General features: G+C 46.8%; 1 protein-coding gene across 1 annotated transcript; it reads right to left on the reverse strand.

Moving 5' to 3' along the window:
* Positions 1-485: 485 nt before the first annotated feature.
* On the reverse strand, positions 486-13,399 carry LOC123110705 (diaminopimelate epimerase, chloroplastic-like). Its single transcript, XM_044531294.1, has 10 exons — positions 13,063-13,399; positions 12,725-12,892; positions 11,856-11,926; positions 5,950-6,007; positions 4,505-4,684; positions 3,724-3,808; positions 3,591-3,650; positions 3,262-3,335; positions 3,068-3,184; positions 486-847 (listed from the first exon to the last, which is right to left on the reverse strand). The coding sequence occupies exons 1-9, from the start codon at positions 13,309-13,311 to the stop codon at positions 3,068-3,070; spliced, it is 1,062 nt and encodes a 353-aa protein (XP_044387229.1). The 5' UTR covers positions 13,312-13,399; the 3' UTR covers positions 486-847.
* Between the last annotated feature and the right edge of the window lie 11,003 nt (positions 13,400-24,402).

Consider the following 24,402-nt stretch of genomic DNA (forward strand, 5'->3'; position numbering starts at 1 on the left):
GGCTGGCACTTCAAGCAAATTCATATACATGGAAAGGCTTTCCGAGCAGGGAGGAGCAAACGGGTCCAAACCTCCAAAGTCCCACACTTGTCTTCAAGTGAAAATACATCAAATGCAAACAAGAATAACAAATTCACCAACTTGTATGATGTTATTTCTTCTTTCTTTCTGGACATAGTCGCATCAGTTGGTTTGGATGAAATTATTTTCACACATTTTACATATATATGCAGGAACCAGGTACATGACACTGCATTTAACCAGTGAAGTTCAAAACAGTTGATCAGATGATAGCTCCAGGATACCAGAAATGTTAACTAGCAAACATGGATTACTATCCAACATGTCTTGAAGATAAGTAACACTTATTCTTTCATACAAATACAATTCTAGTTGTGAATTAACAATGACTAATAGCCCATGATGTCAGCAATCAGAAGCCCAATCATATACAAAAACTTCCTGATAATACCAAATCTCACCAATTAACAGATAAGCCCAATCATTATGCAGTAAATCAAGGTAAATTTGTAGACAACAATATTCAAGCTATGCATAGGCAGCCCAAGCTTATTAGCAAAGAAAGAAGACAGGACAGATCCATAACCCAACACAGGGTTCTAACATGATACTGAAGGAGTACAAAAGGTTAAAATGTAAAATACACCTAAATTGGTTCAAAAGAAAGCCTCTAATTCTGCCCATAGCATTCCCTCGTTTTTGCCCACAGTGAGCAGTCATTATCAAGAAGGGAGGGACACTGGTACCAGGAAAGTGTTTTGAGAGACCTTGTAATCATTTTTTCAGGCTCTGAGTTTTGTAACCCTTCCATCTTCGTCCCCAGCACCTAAAAAGTTTGGCAAGTACAATAAAAAAAGTCTGGTAAGACTTTGCATGCGTAATGTGAACTCATGAATTATGGCAAAATAGTGCAATAGCATCATGGCTTAGAGAAAGAACTTCATTTCACTTACTAACTTGCGCATGGCATTAGAACTATCAATCAGTTCATGATTATAACTAACTTGTAACATAATGAAATTCGTATACTAGATTAAATATTGGGTCAGAGAAAGATCTTCATCTCACTTAAATAAGTACTAACTTGTGCATGGCATTAGAACTATCAATCAGTTGGCAAGTAAGACATTCTAATTAAAACTTGCATAAAAAGACGAAAAAATCAACAAGAGATAGATCCACATTACCCTCCACCACCACCACCACCACCACCACCACCCCCACCCCCCCCACCCCCCCCACCCCGCCCCACCCCCTACCCCACACGCCAACCCCCCAAACTCTTGGTGAAGTTTAAGTGACAACCCCCAGCTCTCAAAACCACGGAGAAGACCCTCCTTGCCTGTTGAGTGTTGACTGTGGTTAACCGTGGTTTTGTCCTATGTGCCCGCCACCTCAGCTCCTTTCTAATCTTCACATCAGCACCTCACAACAAACTTGAGAATTTATTTTCTCTAACTATTGTCAGTTCTAACTGAAATTTTAATGGTAGTGTCAGGGGATTATGTTTGATTCTCAACGTTTTCTGAATATTTTCAGGACAGTTTGAATTTTGAGCCAAACTTTGAACCAAAAACTTCAGAACTGATTCTCTCCTAAACTATTGCTAGGTTTCGGCTGGATTTTAACTGTTCTGTCAGAGGACCTCGAAAACAGAGATGTTTACTGAGCTGTGGTGTATGTATCTATGTCTAGAACTGAAGTACTGAACTGTTCTTATCTATTTGATATCTATGTCAGAACTGAAGTTCTGAACTGCCACCTATGTTATGTAATATTGGACATTTTTATGTTTGGTTGTTGGCTTGTTGCTTCCTCTCTGTCTTGGTATCGTTTAACACTTGTTGTTAGCTGTTGCTAGATGGAAACATGGATTTGGAACTTGGAGTGTAGATCGATGCTTTAAATACTCAAAAGTGGTGTACTGATGTGCTGCTGAACCTTTCAATTTTCATTATTCAAAGTTACAATATTTACATTGTTCAGGCTTGGAGGAAAAGAGCGAACAACAAGGTAATCTGCCGTTCCTAGCAACCACACACATTTATTTGTGATTTTTAAAAGTAGTAAAACGTATTCCTGTACTTTAAAAATGAGAATAAAATATGTATCAGTATCAGTGCCGGCATAGCAGAGGACCATTTTCTGTATTTTTCAGATTTTTCTGGACAGTTTGAATTCTAGTTAAAATTTGAACCAACAAACTTCAGAACTGATGTTCTCCTAAACAGTTTATCAGTTTGGGCAGAAATCTGATGCTGATATGAAGGGAGGAGAGAAGCTGAGGTGGTGCCCACGTAGGAACAAACCATGGCCAACCAGAGTAAAACAAGCAGGGGGGAGGGGGACCTTTTGAGTGGCTCTGATAGCTGGAGGTTGTACTTTAAACCAAAAGGTTGAGGAGAGAGGGGGCGATGAGACAATAACTATGGAAAATTGACCTGGTTTTAATTAATATTCATAAACAAGTGATGATATACTTAAACACTTAAATAAAGAATTATTAACAGCAGGGCTAGCTCTTCTTTATTTTAAGTTTTTTTTCTAAAAAAACGCCGTAAACAACTGTATTGAGAAATCATTGATGACAACAGCCTAGTAGCCTACTACTCTTTCACAAGAACAGTGAGGGAGTAGTAGGCTACTGTAATTGCTTATTCCTTCAGGAGGCTACAGATTAGGCATTCTCCTGTAATCCCTAACTCCATTAGTATTGTCAGGTAAAACTGTTAAATCTGTGGCTTGCCCTTTCAGTTTGTGTTGCCCTAATAATATTTCCCAGTCAGGATCAAGGAATGCATTTTCAACAAACACATATTAATGGAGAATAGACAACAGAAATACTAAGTTCGGTTAAATCAACACGCATGACCTTCAAAATAGTAAGACTCGCTACAAAGACTAAACTAATCTTGCCATTCAGAAGGTCCTAACAAAACAAAGAAATATATATTTTGTGCACGCTGATTATAATGACTTGAATAATAAACTTCTAAATATTTTCTTAAATCTTAATTCCTCATAGAGCAGCTGCCAGCAAGCTGACCTAGTGTACAACAGATCCGTAGAAGACAGCCTCAGCAGGACCAGTCATGTAAACATGATTGTTATCCTCCCTCCACTCAATTTCCAATGGCCCACCAGGCAAATCAACTACACATTTCTGTATCACAACAAAAAATATATACATCAACAAATAAGGTAAAATTGACAGTGTAGACAAAATAATAAGGTACAGACCCGTTCAGCTCGGCCCTCAAGAACAGCCGCAACAACAACGGCACAAGCACCAGTCCCACAAGCAAGAGTTGCTCCTACAGTCCAGATCATAAATTTTATTTTGTAATATCCACTACATGAAAGAAATGTCTGGAGATAAGAGGATATCTCACTCAAAATCATCAGATATTGGAGTTATTTACACTATGGGTTAATGTTTTGGAGGACCAAAAGATGTGTAACATTTTTATAACATATAAAGATAATGCAGGGAGGGAAAGGATTTCTCATGTTCAAGCACAATCATGTCCTATAAAATTGAAGGAAGATCAAGGGGATATCAGTTATACCAGCACCCCGCTCCCAAACTCGCATTTTGAGGTGTGAGCGAGACAAGACCTCCACAAATTCTGCAGAAAGGAACTTAATAAAACACAAATGCAAGGGCATTTACATTAAGCATATAGCAGCATAAAAAGTTACCAGTGTTGGTCCGAGCAGGAAACATTTCATGATGCTCAAATTTGGGCCCAATGTCACTAAGCTTCAAATCATCAACATGCAGAACCTGTGGTCCAGCCAAGAAAATAATAAACTCATCTGAACAGCTCAGGTAGGCTAACCTAAATATGATTTGCTAGCAAATAGCAGTCACTTCATGTGTAGCAAAATTTACAACAGACAGGTGGTAGAGGCAATTCATTACAATATCTGCAAAAATGGACCTCGAATTGAGCAGTAACAATATGCATCTTACAGAAACTTTCCTTGCAGTCCAAAGGCATACAACATAGGTGTTGTCACAAATTTATTGAAGAGAAAAAATACTTGGTGACAATTGGCAATGAACAAATGGAATGCAAAGACAACCGATCCCTCCCTATTGTTTTCATAAAGAAAACCCACTGGTTCACTTTTTTTTCTCGAAAAGACATTCATCAAAATTGCGTCATTTTGTATCAGAAGAAGCACACAGAGAAGGCAGAAAAGCTTGCAGAGGCAAAACAAAACAGAAGTTCACATAAATTGTTAGGCGATGTCTTTGCTACAAGGACCTTTTGGTCATAGAAAACTGGAGTTAGAACACGCAGAGATGAAATTCAGTTGGCATAAAGAAATTTCTGAACTTTGACAAAGGCAGTTTGAAAGAAAAGGAAATGAAGTTGCAAATCTATTTGTTGAGGGAAGGCAGGCATTTTTCATCCGTATAGACAGAATAAAGCAAAGTTCAAAACATGTAAACGGGCAATTCGCAAACCGTTACCTTCAACTCTTCTGAACCAAACGTGATGCAATGAGGATTGCCCATACTAACACAGGTTACATGCCATGCTAACCCGTCAATTGCCAATTCCGCTTTTACAACAGCTTCATTCTTGGTGGATGACAGTTTTGTGGGAACATCTGGTCCATAAAGAATGGGTTCGCCCATATCAACCTTAACCTGGGAACAAGATAAATATATTGGAATATGTGATTATTATCGACAATATAAGTTCAGAGTTGGAAGACAACCATATAGACCAAGATGGTGCTTTGAAATTTGGTAGGAAGGGAACACTCTCGAGGCTAATGGGGGCAAGAAAAGACGCCAGGGGATTCAACAGTTTAAAGCGTCCAAGAAAATTGCAAAACCTTGGAAAATAATTAAGATTATAACAACCATTATGAAATGCTTGCTACATGACACTGCTCTTGCAAGCACACTGAAAATTGTGCAAATTGTTGCCAGTTACTCAACAATGCTAGCATAAAAGTTCGTCCTATTAGCAAATTGCAACAGGCATGGAAGCCAAGGCAGGTTTAAAACAAGAGAAAAGTATGTTTCTCGTCCCTCAAGTTTACAGAAGGTAGACATTTGGTCCCTTGTCTTTTTTCCTGCTATATTTAGTCCCTCATATTCCAAAACCTGACACAAATCGTCCAAAACCATAAATGAGGGGAAAACCGCTGACATGTCGCGGGTTTTTTGTACCCACTTGCCACGTTGGATGGGGTATTATTTTTCTCTCTCCCCCCTTAACTTTTTCCTACAGCCGTCCATCCCCGCCGCCTCCCTCTGCCACTGGCCAGCGAGGACACAACCTTCCAGCGCCGCCACTATTACCCGCAGTCCCCCGCGCTGCCCTCGCTCCCCACCCGCAAATGACTCCCCGCGCCGCCAGATCCAGCCAACCGCTGCCGGATCTGAGCCGGTATCCTTTGTCGTCTACCTACCCTTCCTTCCTCACCATCTGCACAGGGATCCTGCTTGGGGAGTAGTGCTGAGCAGCGGCCGCGTGGGGCGGGCACTGCTGGCCATGCGACTCCCGCTGACAGGGACCTCCTGTTGCACCCGCAATTAGGACCTATACGGCGCACTCAACGCCACTCCAAGGTCCAGGAGTTCCCAGTCGCGCCCTTTGTGTCTGGTTTTGGATGAAATTTGCAAGGTTTTGAGACACGAGGGACTAAATGTCGCCCAAAAAATCTTGAAGGACTGAATGTCTACTTTTTGTAAACTTGAGGGACGAAAAACATATTTTCCTCTTAAAACAATCCTGAACCACTGCAGAGCCAGGAACAAACCATAGCAGGCTGCTGGAGATGAAAACGAATAGTTTACCTTGCTCATGATTGAATAATATGAATGGAAAACTATGGTGGTGTATGCCTTCCAAATTTAGCGACAACAATAATAAATGACTAAACAAACTAAATGGCATTTACCTTTCCATCATCTTGTATTTCAGGAATAATTAATCCAGCGCCAGTATGGATTTTGAAGCTGAAACACGAGAATGTAACTTTAGGGGGCAATTAAAATAATGGTTCATCTATATAGGAGTACCAAATTACCAGTACCCACTTTAAAGAACAGGATACCATCCAATTAGAACTATATGAATATTAAACTGGGATTCTGGTAGACAGATTAAATCTACGGGTGGATGGTAGGACTAGGGTTCCTACCGGCTCTACTCCTTAGGTTATAAGGGCAGAACAGCGGAGGTTGGGGGCGAGGGCGCGAGCGCCGGCGCGAGCGCCGGCGCGTCGGCGCCGTTGCGAGGAAGGAGGAGGGCGGCGGCGATTAGGGCTGGAGGCGGCTAGGGTTCCGGCTCCTCTGGGAGCCGGGCAATAGGGATAGAAATATCTTTATTGCTTAATCTCGAAAAGGTGTCTTACAACTAATATTTATAACCTCGAAACGAATAGCCTAAGATAACTTGTGGGCCAAGCCCTTAACTACTGCCCAGTGGGCCTCCTCCGGTTATATGTTAAACCGGTCATAACATCTCTCCCCGCCTGCACAAACAGCTCGAGGACAAGCTGAAAGTCTGGATAGTTGTGGCGGAAGTCATCACGTGGCTCCCAAGCAGCCTCCTCCACCGGAAGGCCCACCCACTGGATCAAGACGAACCACACCCCGCGACGGAGTTGCCTTCAACACCTTCTCTGGCTCCGGAAGAAGACGTCCGTTGGCGGTCGGAGGAAGCGCGGGTGGAGCCGTCGGTGGCTCTCCACGAAAAGGCTTGAGCAGCCCCACATGAAACACGTCGTGGATGCGAGCGCCGGCCGGTAGCTGAAGGCGATAGGCCACCTGCCCGATGCACTCCAAGACGGCGAAGGGCCCAGCATAGCGAGGACCGAGCTTGCGCTTCGCGCACGAGTCGAGTGACTGCGTAGAGCGGCGGAGAAGACGCAGCCACACCCAATCACCCACCGCGAACTCCGCCTCGCGATGGTGGTCGTCATAGTAATGCTTCGCCAGCTGCTGTGCCTGAAGGAGACGCTGAAGGACCTCAGCAAGCATCTCGTCGAATAAGGTCGCCCGCGGCCTCCGTCCGCGCCGTAGCCGGGTCCACCGGCAAGATAGGCGGAGGCCGCTGACCGTAGACCACCTCAAATGGTGCCGCACGCAGGGCGGAGTGATAGGAGGTGTTGTAGCAGTACTCCGCCCATGCGAGCCAATCCACCCAAGCGCAAGGCCGATCACCTGTAACACAGCGTAAATACATGGCAATCACCTTGTTAACCACCTCAGATTGGCCGTCCGTCTGGGGGTGGAAGGTCGTGCTGAAGCGGAGCTTGACTCCCCCATCCTGAAGAGGTCGCGCCAGACATGGCTCGTGAACACCATGTCGCGATCACTGATGATCGAAGAAGGCAAACCGTGCAGACGGACGATACCGTCGAAGAAGGCACGGGCCACGGACGCGGCAGTGTAGGGATGCCCCAGCGCGATGAAATGAGCATACTTAGAAAAGCAGTCGACCACCGTGAGAATGACCGATTTGCCGCCCACCTTGGGAAGGCCCTCGATGAAGTCCATGGAGATATCTGCCCAGACCTGAGATGGCACGTCCAAGGGCTAAAGAAGACCAGCCGGCCATAACGTCTCCGTCTTGTTGCGCTGGCACGTCGTGCAAGATCGCACCCAATCACGGACCAGGGCGCGATCACCAGGAATGTAGAAGTCGGCGCGGACACGATGGAGGGTTTTCTGCACACCCTCATGGCCAGCCGAGTGGGCTAGCAGCAAGACCTGGTGACGGAGATCATCATGCGCCGGAACGAAGACAGGGCGCCCATGGACGAGCAGGCCGTCGGCGAAGCGCCAAGGCTCCTCCAGGTTGCCGGCAGCCAACTGCTGCTGCAGGAGGACCGCGTCGGCAGCGGTCGCCGTGGCCCGGCGAATGTCGTCGAAGAGGCCGAAAGTCGGCCCTGAGCGAATGCACAGCGCCGTCCCCTCGGAGGCGCCGGTGATGGAGTCGAGGTCGGCGTCGCAGCGGGACAAGGCATCGGCCACGGTGTTAAGACGACCCGGGCGGTACTCGACGGAGAAGTCGAAGCCGAAGAGCTTGCTAATCCACTGGTGCTGCGGCACGGTCGAGAGCCTCTGATCCAGCAAGAACTTGAGGCTGTAGTGGTCCGTGCGAATCTGGAAAGACCGGCCCCACAGATAGGGCCGCCAATGGCGCACCGCCTGCACCAAGCCAATGAGCTCCCGCTCGTACGCCGCGAGCTTGAGACGGCGCGGGGCGAAGGGCCGGCTGAAGAAGGCGAGAGGACCATCGCCCTGATGAAGCACGGCGCCGAACCCTGCTCCCGAGGCGTCACAGTCCACCACGAACGGGCGGTCGAAGTCCGGCATCTGAAGAACGGGCCCCGTCGTGAGGGCCTCCTTGAGGGCCTCAAATGCTGCCGTCACCTCCTCGTCCCAGGCGAAGGCGTCGCGGCGCAACAATCGCGTGAGTGGCGAAGCGATGAGGCCAAACTCCCGGATGAACTTCCGGTAGTATCCGACGAGGCCGAGAAACCCGCGAAGAGCCCGCGGAGAATGTGGCATCGGCCAGGCGGCGACGGCGGCCACCTTGTCGGCGACCATAGCAACCCCGTCGGCCGAGATGATGTGGCCCAGGTAGGCAACCGAAGGCGTCCCGAACGAGCACTTCGAGCGCTTAAGATGAAGATGGTGCGCCCGAAGCTCGTTGAAGACGATGGCGACGTGCTGGAGGTGCTCTGCCCAAGACGCATTGTAGATCAAAATATCATCAAAGAAAACGAGCACAAACCGACGCAAGTAGGGCCGGAGGACGTCGTTCATCAGAGCCTGAAAGGTTGTCGGGGCGTTGGTGAGGCCAAAGGGCATCACCAAGAAATCGAAGTGGCCGTGGTGAGTCCGAAACGCCGTCTTGGCGATGTCATCCGGGTGCATCGCACCTGGTGGTACCCCGACCGGAGGTCGAGCTTGGTGAAGAAGCGCGCCCCGTGTAGCTCATCGACCACCGGAATAGGGAATTTGTCCTTAAGTGTGACAGCATTAAGGGCACGGTAGTCGATGCAGAAACGCCATGTGTCGTCCGACTTGCGAACGACAAGTACTGGCGCGGTGAACGGCGAGGTGGAGAGCCTGATGATGCCTGCCGCGAGCATGAGCGCACACTGCCGCTCCAACTCGTCCTTCTGCAACTGCGGATAGCGGTAAGGACGTACCGCCACCGGCGCGGAGCCCGGCAGAAGGTGTATACGGTGATCATACGCCCGGGCGGGCAGAAGCCCCTGCGGCTCGGTGAAGAGGTCGTCGTGCTGCTGCAGAAGGCTCTCCAAGAGCGGGTGCTCGGCCTCGGCGGTGGTCGCGGCCAGCTGAAGTGGTGGTGCGGGTGCGGCACCCCCAATGCCGTCCCACCGAATGCGGCGGCTCATCCGCCAGAAGGTCATCGTCAGCGCGTCGAAGTCCCAGAGAATGGGACCAAGAGTGCGCAAGAAGTTGACGCCAAGGATGAAGTCGAAGCAGCCCAAGTCGATGCCGGCGCAGGTGATGGTGAAGTGCTCGTCGCCGATAGTGATGGGCACGTCGCGGGCAAGCCCGTGGTAGCATAGACGGTCGCCATTAGCGACAGTGACCCGCAACTGCTCCCCGCCGGTCGGCTGTAATGCAAGGCGCCGCATGGTGGTCTCCGGCAGGAAATTATGCGTGGAACCTGTGTCCAGGAGGGCCACCAGGCGCTCGCCACAGATCATGACCGGTAAGAGCATTGTCCGTTCATCACGGATGCCGGCGAGTGCGTGAAGCGAAACAACGAGGGCGGTGGCCGGAGCGGGCGCGGGTGCCGGTGCGGGCTCCGCGAGGGCTGGGGCGCCGTGGCCATCCTCCGGGGTATCATCCTTGGTCTCGTCCGTCGTCTCCAAGTAGAAGAGGCGCGGGCAGACATGGCCCGGTGCATAGGGCGCATCGCAGTTGAAGCACAGGCCCAAGCGTCGGCGTTCAAGCTGCTCCGCCTGAGTAAGGCGCCTGAACGGCCGCGTTGGGGCCGGGGTGGCCGCCGGGGCTGCGGTGGACGACGCAGGTGCCGTCGGAGGCGGCCGGGGGGGTTGGCGGCCCCCACGTGGCGCGGATGGCCGCGTCAACGCCTGGGCGCGCTGCTCGAACGCCCGAGCATAGTACATGGCCGTCTGAAGGTCTTGGGGCCCCTTCATCTCGACGTCCACGCAGATGTGGTTGGGAAGGCCGCCGACGAAGAGCTCCGCCCGCTATAGGGCCGTCACACCTGGCGCATGGCACGCCAGTGCCTGGAAGCGGTCGGCGAAATCCTGCACCGTGGAGGTGAAAGGCAGGCGGCCCAACTCGGCCAAGCGGCTCCCGCGTAATGGCGGTCCGAAGCGAAGAAGACACAGCTCGCGGAAACGATCCCACGGGGGCATGCCGCCCTCGTCCTGCTCGAGGGCGTAGTACCATGTCTGGGCGGCCCCGCGGAGATGGTAGGAAGCCAGCCAAGTGCGCTCCGACGCGAGCATGCGCTGTTCGCGGAAGAATTGGTCACACTGGTTGAACCAGTTAAGCGGGTCGTCTGAACCGTCGTAAGTGGCGAAGTCGATCTTGGCGAACCGGGGTGGCTGCTGGTGTGGCGCGCCATGGCCCACTGCCTCGGCGGTGCGGAGGGCTGATGACGGCGCTCGGTCCATGGTGGGAAGGCCGACATAGTTCCCTGTGGCGCCCCACGCCTCGGGCTGCAACTAGGAACCCGACGGCGGCCGGGCCTCCGTGTAAGCCGGCGGAGGGGATGCCCCGTGGAGCCAGCCTGGAAGCGGAGACGGTGACGGCGGAAAATGGACCTCCTAGATCGGGAGTCCGCTCGGCGCGGACCGGCCCAGGCTAGGGCTGAGCGGGGGCGGTGGTGGCACCTGCACGGTTGCAGCCGGGAGGGACGGCGCGGCGGGGGACGGCGCGGGCCAGGCTGGCCACTGGGGATAAGGCGGCGTCGAAGCCGCCGGTGATGGGAGCGCCGGATATCCCCCGGTGATGGCCACGGGAACGGAGTACCACGGCAGTGCCGGCTGTCCCGCGGGCACGGCCGGATGGAGCAGCGGGGGCGGCCCGTACGGGCTAGCCAAGTAGAGGCAGATGCCCTGGACCGCGACGACCAGGTCGTTGAGCACGCCGGCCATGGCCTCCGGCGTAAACTACTGCGGCACGGGGGAGGCGACAGCGGCGAGTTTTGGGCGGGGGGTGGTGGCTGGCCCTGGCCCGGCGTTGTGCCGGGTGCGGGGGAGATCGGCGCCGACAGCGAGGCCGTGGCGCTCGGCGATGAAGCGGCGGCGGTGGTAGAGTTGGTTGCGGCGGCGGTGGGGGAGTTGGCGGGCAGCGGCGGTGGTGGGGGTGGCGGCGGGTTTAGTGGCGGCGAGGACATGGTCAAAACCCGGGTACCTGATACCAAATTGGTAGGACTAGGGTTCCTATCGGCTCTACTCCTTAGGTTATAAGGGCAGAACAGCGGAGGTTGGGGGCGAGGGCGCGAGCGCCGGCGCGTCGGCGCCGTCGCGAGGAAGGAGGAGGGCGGCGGCGATTAGGGCTGGAGGCGGCTAGGGTTCCGACTCCTCTGGGAGCCGGGCAATAGGGATAGAAATATCTTTATTGCTTAATCTCGAAAAGGTGTCTTACAACTAATAACCTCGAAACGAATAGCCTAAGATAACTTGTGGGCCAAGCCCCTAACTACTGCCCAGTGGGCCTCCTCCGATTATATGTTAAACCGGTCATAAGTTAAACCGGTCATAACAGTGGAACTTTCCTACCATTTCACTCCCAATTTAATTATCAAAGGATATTGAAAAGTTCGTGCATGAATTGGCACCTATGTGTTCCCTGTAGATTTTCAACCTCCGCTATAAAGCGAGCAAAGCAACGAACTCCATTGCCACACATCTGAAACATAAAATACATAATGGATGAAAAATACATATAAAACAATTCATGGTGACAAGATCCATAGTGAACACTTTTTTTTAGCAAAAATTGAGATAAAAAAAACACGGTGCAGAACAAGTGAACAACTAGAAGAAAAAAAAAACATATGCCAACTTTAATTCCCTCTGGAAGGCAGCTCATTGACATGGTGTGAAGTGTATGACTAAAATGCTGCTTTGTACAGTAGGGTTGAAACATAATAGCACTTCCAAACCTTTACAGTCCGTCAAGCTCACAATTTGATAAATATGCAAAACATGCATATTATGCATGGGACATGTATGGTATACTGTGGATGATTCTAGATAGATCCTCAATATATTGGATAGAGTATTATGAACACACTCTAGACGACCAACTCTATGATCTACAACCACTGTGACTTAATGTAAGACGTTTTTGCAGTTTAAATTAAACTGCAAAAATGTCTTGCATTAAGTTACAGAGGGAGTATTATGTAAGTAGACTGACAGTACATGTATCAGTATACAGAAAATGTGAACTATAAAACTAGCTACAGAGACTGGATTTGCAGGCTATAGTTTTCCCCAGACAACACTTCAAGCATCACAGGAGCTTGTACAGCTACATCCTACATTTTCCCTTCTACAGACAATGTCACGAAACTATGTGCATGTCGGCAAAGATGTCACAGCAGAGAATGGTCATAACTGATATGAACATAATGCCAGATAAACCATAACTCGTTTCCTATGGCCCAACGTTATTCAGTGATGTAATGAAACAGCGGCTCACCTCCGGCTCGCTGCCATCAGAGTTGAATATCCTCATAGTGTAGTCCGCACCGTTGACCCCCGGCATGACAAAGATGACGCCATCAGCACCAATACCAAAGTTTCGGTCGCACAGCTTCGCCGCCTCCTCCGGTGTCACCTTCGGCACAGCCGAATCCCTGTTGTCGACCTACCAATCCAGACAGAATTCATCAAAATAACATAAATAAAATTAGTAACAGCACAGAATCTAAAACTGCAAGGATTGCACGAATTGGTAGTGGCATGTCACCCCCAAACCAAATGTATTCACGACGTGTGGTAGCTTGAAAAGAAAAAAGAGAGGGGGAAAAGCATCACCATTATGAAGTCGTTGCCGAGGCCCTGGTACTTGACGAAGTGGAGCGCGCGCTCGGACTCGCGGCGCTCGAGGAACGAGGCGGCGGCTGGCGACTTGGGAGCGGACACGGCCATCGAGGCGACGGCGCGGCGGGGGCGCGGATTCCCACGGAACGGACGGAGGAGCCGACCGCCCGAGGAGGGGGCAGTGGAGGTGGTGAAGTTGGCAGCGAAGGATGCGACTCTGGCGGCGGCGGCGGCGGGCGACATGGCGACGAGTGCGAGAGCGGGGAGGGGTTTGGGGGAGGGTCCCTGTCGCCGTCGCTGCCGGCTAATGACGGGGAGCTTTCTGCTCTATGCAAGCGGGCTCCATGTGACACGTTGGCCCACTGTCATTGAGGGCGAGGGTTATCTGGGTTGACGTGGCCCAATCTTCTTTTTTTCTTGACGGAGCACGATCCTTTGCGCATCGGGTGGATTTATTTTTTTCTTATTTTGAGCTGTCGGGTGAGTGTTGACCCGTCCTACGATGCCGCCGTATGTTATAAGTCTCTAGCGGATTCCATAAAATCCAAGTCGTAAATCTAGTTTCGGATTACAAATTCGCCAGACGAAATAGAACGCAAAATGATACCGAATAATCCAAAAACCTACTTCCTGCGAGAATTTGTTTAGTGAGATCACGTGGCAATTCATTAACACGGTTCACAAAAAAGAGACTATACAAATTACAAACCAGACCCTAACCTAGGTAAAGGAAAACCTAACCCTAGGCTTCATGGATCAAGCTCGTTGCCATGCGGGTGTCCTCGATGTTGAGGTAGAACTGCACGATGGAGGTGCGTTGCGCCCATGTGAGCATGTGCTCCTCCCGGGCATCCTCCTAGCGATGCTTAGCATCCGGGTCGTCGGTCACCGCCACCTCCTTGGCCTCTAGAAAGTCCGCTATGGTCTCGCGGGTCCGCACTAAGTGTGGCGTGATGTGCTTGTCAAGCACATCCTAGCGCCACGGCCCCCGCCGCTGCTCCGGGAGAGGCCACGGTCTCGCGTCTTCGTGCGCTCGTCGTCCTCGTCGCTCCGTGGCACTGCGTTCCTCGAGCTTCCGTCCTCCATCTCATGCGCAAGCATGTGGCAACGATAGGCGGCAGGCACGCTTGCTCGGAGGCGCACCCCCATGGCTCCCACCAGCCCTAATTACCCCCATAACCGCGACCGGATCCGAAGACCATTGATCTTCCAGACTTTGAGAAAATGGTGCGGAGAGGAGCGGGAAATTACTCACTGGACTTGGCTAAGCCTAGTGGCGGAGGAGACGAAATGCGGCGGGGGCTAACCTTCTATGTCCCGGGATACCTTCCATATGGTGGGCTAGGGGATGCTTATCCGGTGCGCCAAAATTTTTTATCCATGTCAGGTATGCAAATATGCGGTGGTTGTTTAGTCAAAAAAGCCTAAATCACACATCAGTTAGTTTTCTTTTGTTGGGAAACGTTGCATGAAAAACAAAAAATTTATACGCACACGCAAGATCTATCCATGAAGATGCATAGCTACGAGAGGGGGAGAGCATTTACATACCCTTGTAGATCGCTAAGCGAAAGCGTTTATCAACGTGGTTGATGTAGTCGTACACTTTCAGGATCCGTTCCGATCAAGCACCAAACATATGGCACCTCCGCGTTCAGCACACGTTCAGCTCGATGATGCCCTCGCCTTGTTGATCCAGCAAGAGGAGCGAAGTAGTAGATGAGTTCCGGCAGCACGACGGCGCAGTGATGGTGGTGGTGAAACTATTTCCGCAGGGCTTCGCCAAGCATAATGGATTTAGAGCGGAGGATGAACTAGAGGGAGAGGAGGCGCCGGCACACGGCTTGGTGAATCGTGGTGTGTGGCATCCCCTTCCCTCCTCTCATATATATAGGTGGAGGGGGAGGGGAGGCAGCCTAGGGCGCGCCCCAAAGGAGGCCAGCGTTTGCCGTAGGCGCCTGCCTAGGCGTGCCCCTCCCTTTCCTTCCTAAGGCGTGGAGGAGAAGGCAGGAGGGGGCCGACGGCTGCCCTAGGGTGCCTACCTTAGGCGCGCCCCCTTTCCTTTCTTAGCGCGTGGAAGAGAAGGCAAGAGGGGGTCGGCCCTCTTCCTTCCTTCCCTAGGGCTGGCAGCCATGAGGTGGGCGTGCCAGCCCCTCTGTGGGCTGATGTGCTCCCCTCGTTGGCCCGTTTGGCCCAATAACTCCTCTGGCCTTCCGGAACCCCTTCTGGTGATCCGATAATTATCTGGTGTATTCTGAAACCCTTTTGGAGACCGAATACTATCATCCTATATATCAATCTTTACCTCCGGACCATTCCGGAGCTCCTCGTCATGTTCCTGATCTCATCCGGGACTCCGAACAACATTCGGTCACCAACATACATAACTCATATAGTACTATATCATCAACGAACGTTAAGCATGCGGACCCTACAGGTTCAAGAATGATGTAGACATGACCGAGACGCTTCTCTGGTCAATAACCAATAGCGAGACCTGGATGCCCATATTGGTCCCTACATATTCTACAAAGATCTTTATTGGTTGAACCTTTATGACAACATACGTAGTTCCCTTTGTCTGTCAGTATTTACTTGCCCGAGATTCGATCATCGATATCTCCATACCTAGTTCAATCTCGTTACCGGCAAGTCTCTTTACTCGTTCTATAATACATCATCTTGTAACTAACTCCTTAGTCACTTTTTTTGCAAGCTTCTTGTGATGTTGTATTACCGAGAGGGCCCAGAGGTACCTTTTTTCATACGGAATGACAAATCCCAATCTCGATCCATGCCAACTCAACAGACACCTTCGGAGATACCTGTAGAGCACCTTTGTGATCACCCAGTTATGAAGTGACGTTTCATACACGCAAGGCATTCCTCCAGCGTCCGGGAGTTGCATGATCTCATGGTCGAAGGAACATGTATTTGACATTAAGAAAATGGTAGCAATAAACTGAACAATCATACGATATGTAACGGATGGTTCTTGTCCATCACATCATTCTCCTAATGACGTGATCCCGTTATCAAATGAAAACTCATGTCTATGGTCAGGAAACCTTAACCATATTTTTGATCAACAAGCTGGTCTAGTAGAGGCTTACTAGAAACTTGGTATTTGTTTATGTATCCACACATGTATTTAAGTTTCCGATCAATAAAGTTATAGCATGAATAATAAACCTTTATCATGATTAAGGAAATATAATAATAACCACTTTATTATTGCCTCTAGGGCATATTTCCAATAGTCTCCCACTTGCACTAGAGTCAATAATCTAGATTACATAGTAATGAATCTAACAGTCATGGAGTCTTGGTGTTAATCATGTTTTGCCCTTGGAAGAGGTTTAGTCAGCAGGTCTGCCACATTCAGATCCGTATGTACTTTGCAAATTTCTATGTCTCCATCCTTGACATAATCACGAATGGAGTTGAAGTGTCTCTTGATGTGTTTGGTTCTCTTGTGAAACCTAGGCTCCTTGGCTATGGAAATTGCTCTGGTGTTATCACAAAAGATTTTCATTGGACCCGATGCACTGGGTATTACACCCAGATCGGATATGAACTCCTCCATCCAGACTCCTTCATGCGCTACTTCCGAATCAGCTATGTACTCTGCTTCACATGTAGATCCTACCACGATGCTCTGCTTAGAATTGCACCAACTGACAGCTCCACCATTAAATATAAAAAGTATTCGGTTTGCGACCTAGAGTCATTCGGATCTGAGTCGAAGCTAGCATCAATGTAACCCTTTACGACGAGCTCTTTGTCACCTCCATAAACGAGAAACATATCCTTGGTCCTTTTCAGGTACTTCAAGATATTCTTGACCGATGTCAGTGATCCACTCCTGGATTACTTTGGTACTTCCTCACCAAACTTATGGCAAGGCACACATCAAGTCTAGTACACATAATGGCATACATTATAGAACATATGGCTGAGGCAACATTATAGAACCTATGGCATACATTAATAGGACTTTCATTATAGAACCTATGGCATACATTAATAGGACTTCCATTCTCTCTCTATCTTCTGCCGTGGTCGGACTTTGATTCTTACTCAATTTCACATCTTGCAACACAGGCAAGAACCCTTTCTTTGACTGGTCCATTTTGAACTTCTTCATAACTTTGTCAAGGTATGTGCTTTGTGAAAGTCCTACTAAGCGTCTCGATCTATCCCTATAGATCTTGATGCCCAATGTGTAAGAAACTTCACTGAGGTCTTTCATTGAAAAAGTCTTATTCAATTTATCCTTTCATGCTATCCAGAAATTCTATATCACTTCCAATCAGCAATATGTCATCCACATATAATATCAGAAATGCTACGGAGCTCCCACTCACTTTCTTGTAAATACAGGCTTCACCGTAAGTCTGTATAAAACCAAATGCTTTGATCACCTCATCAAAGCGTATATTACAACTCCGAGATGCTTGCACTAGTCCATAGATGGATCGCTGGAGCTTGCACACTTTGTTAGCACCCTTAGCATCGACAAAACCTTCTAGTTGCATCGTATGCAACTCTTCTTTAAGAAACCCTTTAAGGGACGCAGTTTTGACGTCCATTTGCTAGATTTTATAATCATAAAATGCGGCAATTGCTAATATGATTCTGATAGAATTAAGTATCGCTAAGGGTGAGAATGTCTCATCATAGGCAGCCCCTTGAACTTGTCGAAAACCTTTTGCGACAAGTCAAGCTTTGTAGACAGTGATATTACCACATCAGCGTCCGTCTTCCTCTTGAATATCCATTTATTATCAATGGCTTGCCGATCATCGGGCAATTCCACCAAAGTCCACACTTTGTTCTCATACATGGATCCTATCTCAGATTTCATGGCCTCAAGCCATTTGTCCGAATCTGGGCTCATCATAGCTTCTTCATAGTTCGTAGGTTCGCCGTTGTCTAACAAAATGACTTCCAGGACAAGATTACTTTAGTATCTCTGGTGCGGTACATGTTTTGGTCAATCTACGAGGTTCAGTAGTAAATTGATCTGAAGTTTCATGATCATCATTTGCTTCCTCTTTTGTGGGTGTAGGCATCACGGGAACGGTTTTCTCTGATGTGCTACTTTCCAATTCGAGAGAAGGTACAACTACCTCATCAAGTTCTACTTTCCTCCCACTCACTTCTTTCGAGAGAAACTCCTTCTCTAGAAATGACCCATTCTTGGCAACAAAGATCTTGCCTTCAGATCTGTGGTAGAAGTTTGATACGTCTCCAACGTATCTATAATTTTTTATTGTTTCATGCTTTTATATTATCATTCTTGGATGTTCCACAATCATTTTATAGCAACTTTATATAATTTTTTGGGACTAACCTATTGACATAGTGCCAAGTGCCAGTTGTTGTTTTTTGCTTATTTTTTACTTCACTGAATATCAGTACTAAACGGAGTCCAAACGCAACAAAACTTTTTGGACAATTTTTTTGGACCAAAAGACACAAGATGGGCCAAAGAAGTACCAAAGGGGAAGCCCAAGGTGGGCACAACCAACCAGGGCGCGCCTAGGGGGGTTGTGCTCCCATCAATGACCTCCCGCACCGCCTCTTCGCTCTATAAATACCCAAATATTCCAGAAACCCTAGGGGAGTCGACGAAAAACAATTCCAGCCACCGCAAGTTCCAGAACCACGAGATCCAATCTATACACCATCACGGAGGGGTTCATCATCCTCATCAGTGCCTCTCCGATGATGCGTGAGTAGTTCATCAAAGACCTACAGGTCTGTAGGTGGTAGCAAGATGGCTTCTTCTCTCTTTTTGATTCTCAATACAATGGTCTCTTGGAGATATATTTGATGTAACTCTTTTTGCGGTGTGTTTGTTGGGATCCGAAGAACTTTCAGTATATGATCAGATCTATATCCATGAAAGTTATTTGAGACTTATTTGATCTCTTATATGCACTTATAGCCTCGTATTTCTTCTTCGAATCTTTGGTTTAGTTAGGCCAACTAGATCAATTTTTCTTGCCATGGCAAGAGGTGCTTTGTGATGGGTTTGATCGTGTGGTGTTCTTTCCCAGTGACAGAAGGGGCAGCAAGACACGCATGTATCATTGCTATTAAGGACAACAAGATGGGGGCTATTCCTACATGAATAGATCTCGTCTACACCATTGCTACTTCTTGAGCTTGTGTTGATTTTTTCCTTGAAGAGGAAATGGTGATGTAGCAAAATAGAGATAAGTATTTCCCCCAGTTAAGAACCAAGGTATCAATCTAGTAGGAGGCACAAGCAAGTCTCTAATCTATGCACCTGCACAAACTAACAAACACTTGCACTCAACGTGAAAAGGGGTTGTCAATCCCTTCACGGTCTCGAACAAGAGTGAGATCTAACAGAGATAGGTATAAAAGATAAATAAAAAGGCAAACTAAAGTAAATATAAATAAAGTGCAGCAAGGTATTTTTGGGTTTTTTGGTTTATAGATCTGAAAATATACGATGGAAAATAGACCCGGGGGCCATAGGTTTCACTGGAGGCTTCTCTCTTGAAGAAAGCATATGATGGGTAAACAAATTACAGTTGAGCAATTGATAGAAAAGCGCATAGTTATGACGATATATAAGGCAATGATCATGAATATAGGCATCACGTTTGTGTCAAGTAGTCTGACTCCTGCCTGCATCTACTACTATTACTCCACACATCGATTGTTACCCAACATGAATCTAGAGTATTAAGTTCATAAGAACGGAATAATGCCTTAAGTAAGATGACATGATGTAGAGGGATAAACTCAAGCAATATGATATAAAACCCATATTTTATCCTTGATGGCAACAATACAATATGTGCCTCGCTACCCCTTCTGTCACTTGGTGAGTGCTACGTCTTCTTGCGTTGGGTTTCCTTGAAGAGGAAAGGGTGATGCAGCAATAGTAGCGTAAGTATTTCCCTTAGTTTTTGAGAACCAAGGTATCAATCCAGTAGGAGGCTCCTCAAAAGTCCCACGCACCTACACAAACAAACAAAGAACTCGCAACCAACGCAATAAAGGGGTTGTCAATCCCTTCACGGCCACTTGCGAAAGTGAGATCTGATAGAGATAGTATTATAAGATAAATATATTTTTGGTATTTTATAATATAGATGCAAAAGGTAAAGATGCAAATAAAAGTAGATTGGAAGCAAATATGATAAGAGATAGACCCGGGGGCCATAGGTTTCACTAGTGGCTTCTCTCAAGATAGCATAAGTATTACGGTGGGTGAACAAATTACTGTCGAGCAATTGATAGAAAAGCGAATAATTATGAGATTATCTAGGCATGATCATGTATATAGGCATCACGTCCGCAACAAGTAGACCGACTCCTGCCTGCATCTACTACTATTACTCCACACATCGACCGACTCCTGCCTGCATCTAGAGTATTAAGTTCATAAGAACAGAGTAACACATTAAGCAAGATGACATGATGTAGAGGGATAAAATCAAGCAATATGATATAAACCCCATCTTTTTATCCTCGATGGCAACAATATAATACGTGCCTTGCAACCCCTGTCGTCACTGGGTAAGGACACCACAAGATTGAACCCAAAGCTAAGCACTTCTCCCATGGCAAGAAAGATCAATCTAGTAAGCCAAACCAAACTGATAATTCGAAGAGACTTGCAAAGATAACTCAATCATACATAAAAGAATTCAGAGAAGATACAAATATTATTCATAGATAAACTTGATCATAAACCCACAATTCATCGGATCTCGACAAACACACCGCAAAAAGAGTTTACATCGAATAGATCTCCACAAGAGAGGGGGAGAACATTGTATTGAGATCCAAAAAGAGAGAAGAAGTCATCTAGCTAATAACTATGGACCCGTAGGTCTATGGTAAACTACTCACAACTCATCGGAGGGGCAAGGATGTTGACGTAGAAGCCCTCCGTGGTCGATTCCCCCTCCGGCAGAGTGCCGGCGAAGGCTCCAAGATGAGATCTCGCGAATACAGAAGGTTACGGTGGTGGAAATTGTGTTTCGTGCTTCTCCTGGGTGTTTTGGGGGTACGTAGCTATATATAGGAGGAAGAAGTACGTCGGTGGCCGCCCGAGGGGCCCACGAGACAGGTGGCGCGCCCTATAGGGGGGGCGCGCCCTCCTATCTCGTGGAGGCCTCGTCTGCTTCTTGATTTGCACTCCAAGTCCTCTGGATCACGTTCGTTCCAAAAATCACGCTCCCGGAGGTTTCATTCCGTTTGGACTCTGTTTGATATTCCTTTTCTTCGAAATACTGAAATAGGCAAAAAAACAGCAATATGGGTTGGGCCTCCGGTTAGTAGGTTAGTCCCAAAAATGATATAAATGTGTAAAATAAAGCCCATAAACATCCAAAAGGGGTAATATAATAGCATGGAACAATCAAAAATTATAGATACGTTGGAGACGTATCAAGCATCCCCAAGCTTAATTCCTGCTCGTCCTCGAGTAGGTAAATGATAAAAAGAGAATTTTTGATGTGGAATGCTACCTAGCATAATTCTTAATGTAATTTTCTTTATTGTGGCATGAATATTCAGATCCAAATGATTCAAAATAAAAGTTCATATTGATAAAAGAAATAGTAACACTTCAAGCATACTAATCAAGGTAATCATGTCTTCTCAAAATAACATGGCAAAAGAAAGTTCATCCCTACAAAATCATATAGTTAGGCTATGCTTCATTTTCGTCACACAAAGATGTTCCCAACTTCTATACCCCCGATGACAAGCCAAGCAATTGTTTCATACTTAAATAATCTCAAACCTTTTCAACCTTCACGCAATACATGAGCGTGAGCCATGGATATAGCACTATGGGTGGAATAGAATATGATGATGGGGATTGTGTGGAGAAGACAAAAAAGGAGAAAGTCTCACATTGATGAGGATAATCAACGGGCTATGGAGATGCCCATCAATTGATGTCAACATGAGGAGTAGGGATTGCCATGCAACGGATGCACTAGAGCTATAAATGAATGCTCAACAAAAGAAAACTAGTGGGTGTGCATCCAACTTGCTTGCTCACGAAGACCTAGGGCATTTGAGGAAGCCCATCGTAGGAATATACAAGCCAAGTTCTATAATGAAAAATTCCCACTAGTATGAAAAAGACAACTTATGAGACTCACTATATGAAAAACATGGCGCTACTTTGAAGCACAATATATGAGACTCACTACATGAATAACAAGGTGCTACTTTGAATCACAAGTGTGGAAAAAGAGATAGTAACATTGCCCTTTTATTTATTTTCTTTTTTTCTTTTCTTTCTTTTCTTTTTTTCTTTTTTTGGGCCTTTTTTCTTTTGGCCTTTCTTCCTTTTTTTTCTTTCTTTTTTCTTTTTTTGGGCAATGCTCTAATAACGATGATCATCACGCTTCTATTGATTACAACATATGAATTACAACTCGAAACTAGAGCAAGATATGACTCTATATGAATGCCTCCGGTGGTGTACCGGGATGGTGCAATGAATCAATAGTGACATGTATGAAAAATAATGCATGGTGGATTTGCCACAAATACGATGTCAACTACATGATCATGCAATGGCAATATGACAAAAGTAAAGTATGTCATGATGATAAACGGAACGGTGGAAAGTTGCATGGCAATATATCTCAGAATGGCTATGGAAATGCCATAATAGGTAGGTATGGTGGCTGTTTTGAGGAAGATATAAGGAGGCTTATGTGTGATAGAGCGTATCGTATCATGGGGTTTGGATGCACCGGCGAAGTTTGCACCAACTCTCAAGGTGAGAAAGGGCAATGCACGGTACCGAAGAGGCTAGCAATGGCGGAATGGTAAAAGTGTGTATAATCCATGGACTCAACATTAGTCAAAAGAACTCATATACTTATTGCAAAAATTTAGAAGTCATCAAAAATCAAGTACTATGTGCATGCTCCTAGGGGGATATATTGGTAGGAAAATACCATCACTCGTCCCCGACCGTCACTCATAAGGATGCACAAGCCAGGTACACTTCATGTTTCAAATTTGTTACACAACTTTAACCATACATGCATGCTACGGGACTTGCTAACTTCAACACAAGCATTCTTTAAATTCATAATCACCCAACTAGCATGACTTTAATATCACTACCTCCATATCTCAAAACAATTATCAAGTATCAAATTGATCATAGCATCCAATTCACTTCCTATGATAGTTTTTATTATGCCCAACTTGGATGCCTACCATTCTAGGACCAATTTTATAACCATAGCAAATACCATGATGTTCTAAAAGACTCTCAAAATAATATAAGTGAAGCATGAGAGACTAGCAATTTCTTCAAAATTTAAGTCACCACCGTGCTCTAAAAGATATAAGTGAAGCACTAGAGCAAAAACTATCAAACTCAAAAGATATAAGTGAAGCACATAGAGTATTCTAGCAAATTCTAATCAAATAGGCTTCTCCCAAAAGGTGTGTACAGAAAGGATGATTGTGGTAAACTAAAAAGCTAAGACTAATATAATACACGACGCTCCAAGCAAAACACATATCATGTGGCGAATAAAAATATAACTCCAAGTAAAGTTACCAATGAACGAAGACGAAAGAGGGGATGCCTTCCTGGGGCATCCCCAAGCTTAGGATTTTGGCTATCCTTGAATATCTTGGGGTGCCTTGGGCATCCCCAAGCTTAGGCTCTTGCCACTCCTTATTCCATAGTCCATAAAAGCTCTACCCAAAACTTGAAAAGTTCACAATACAAAACTCAACTGGAAATCTTATAAGCTCCGTTAGTGAAAGAAAACAAAACCACCACATAAGGTACTGTAATTAACTCATTCTTTATTTATTTTGGTGTTAAACCAACTGTAATCCAAATTCCTTATGGTTTATAAACTATTTTACTAGCCATAGATGCATCGAAATAAGCAAACAACACACGAAAAACCGAATCTATCAAAAACAGAACAGTCTGTAGAAATCTGTAACTAACGCAAACTTCTGGAACTCTAAAAATCCTACCAAAATAGGAAGTCCTGGACAATTTGTCTATTGATCAGCATCAAAAAGAATCAACGCAAAATCACGTTTCTATGATTTAACAAAACTAAATTAGTGCATGCAAAGTTTCTGTTTTTCAGCAGAATCAAATCAACTATCATCATAGGTTATCCTATAGGTTCTACTTGGCACAAACACTAATTAAAAGATAAAAACACATCTAAACAGAAGGTATATGCAAGATTTATTGAATAACAACAAGGAAAAATATTGGGTTGCATCCCAACAAGCGCTATCGTTTGACGCCCCTTGCTAGGCATTGATAATTTT

Source organism: Triticum aestivum, chromosome 5B, assembly GCF_018294505.1.
Source record: "Triticum aestivum cultivar Chinese Spring chromosome 5B, IWGSC CS RefSeq v2.1, whole genome shotgun sequence".
Lineage (NCBI taxonomy): Eukaryota > Viridiplantae > Streptophyta > Magnoliopsida > Poales > Poaceae > Triticum > Triticum aestivum.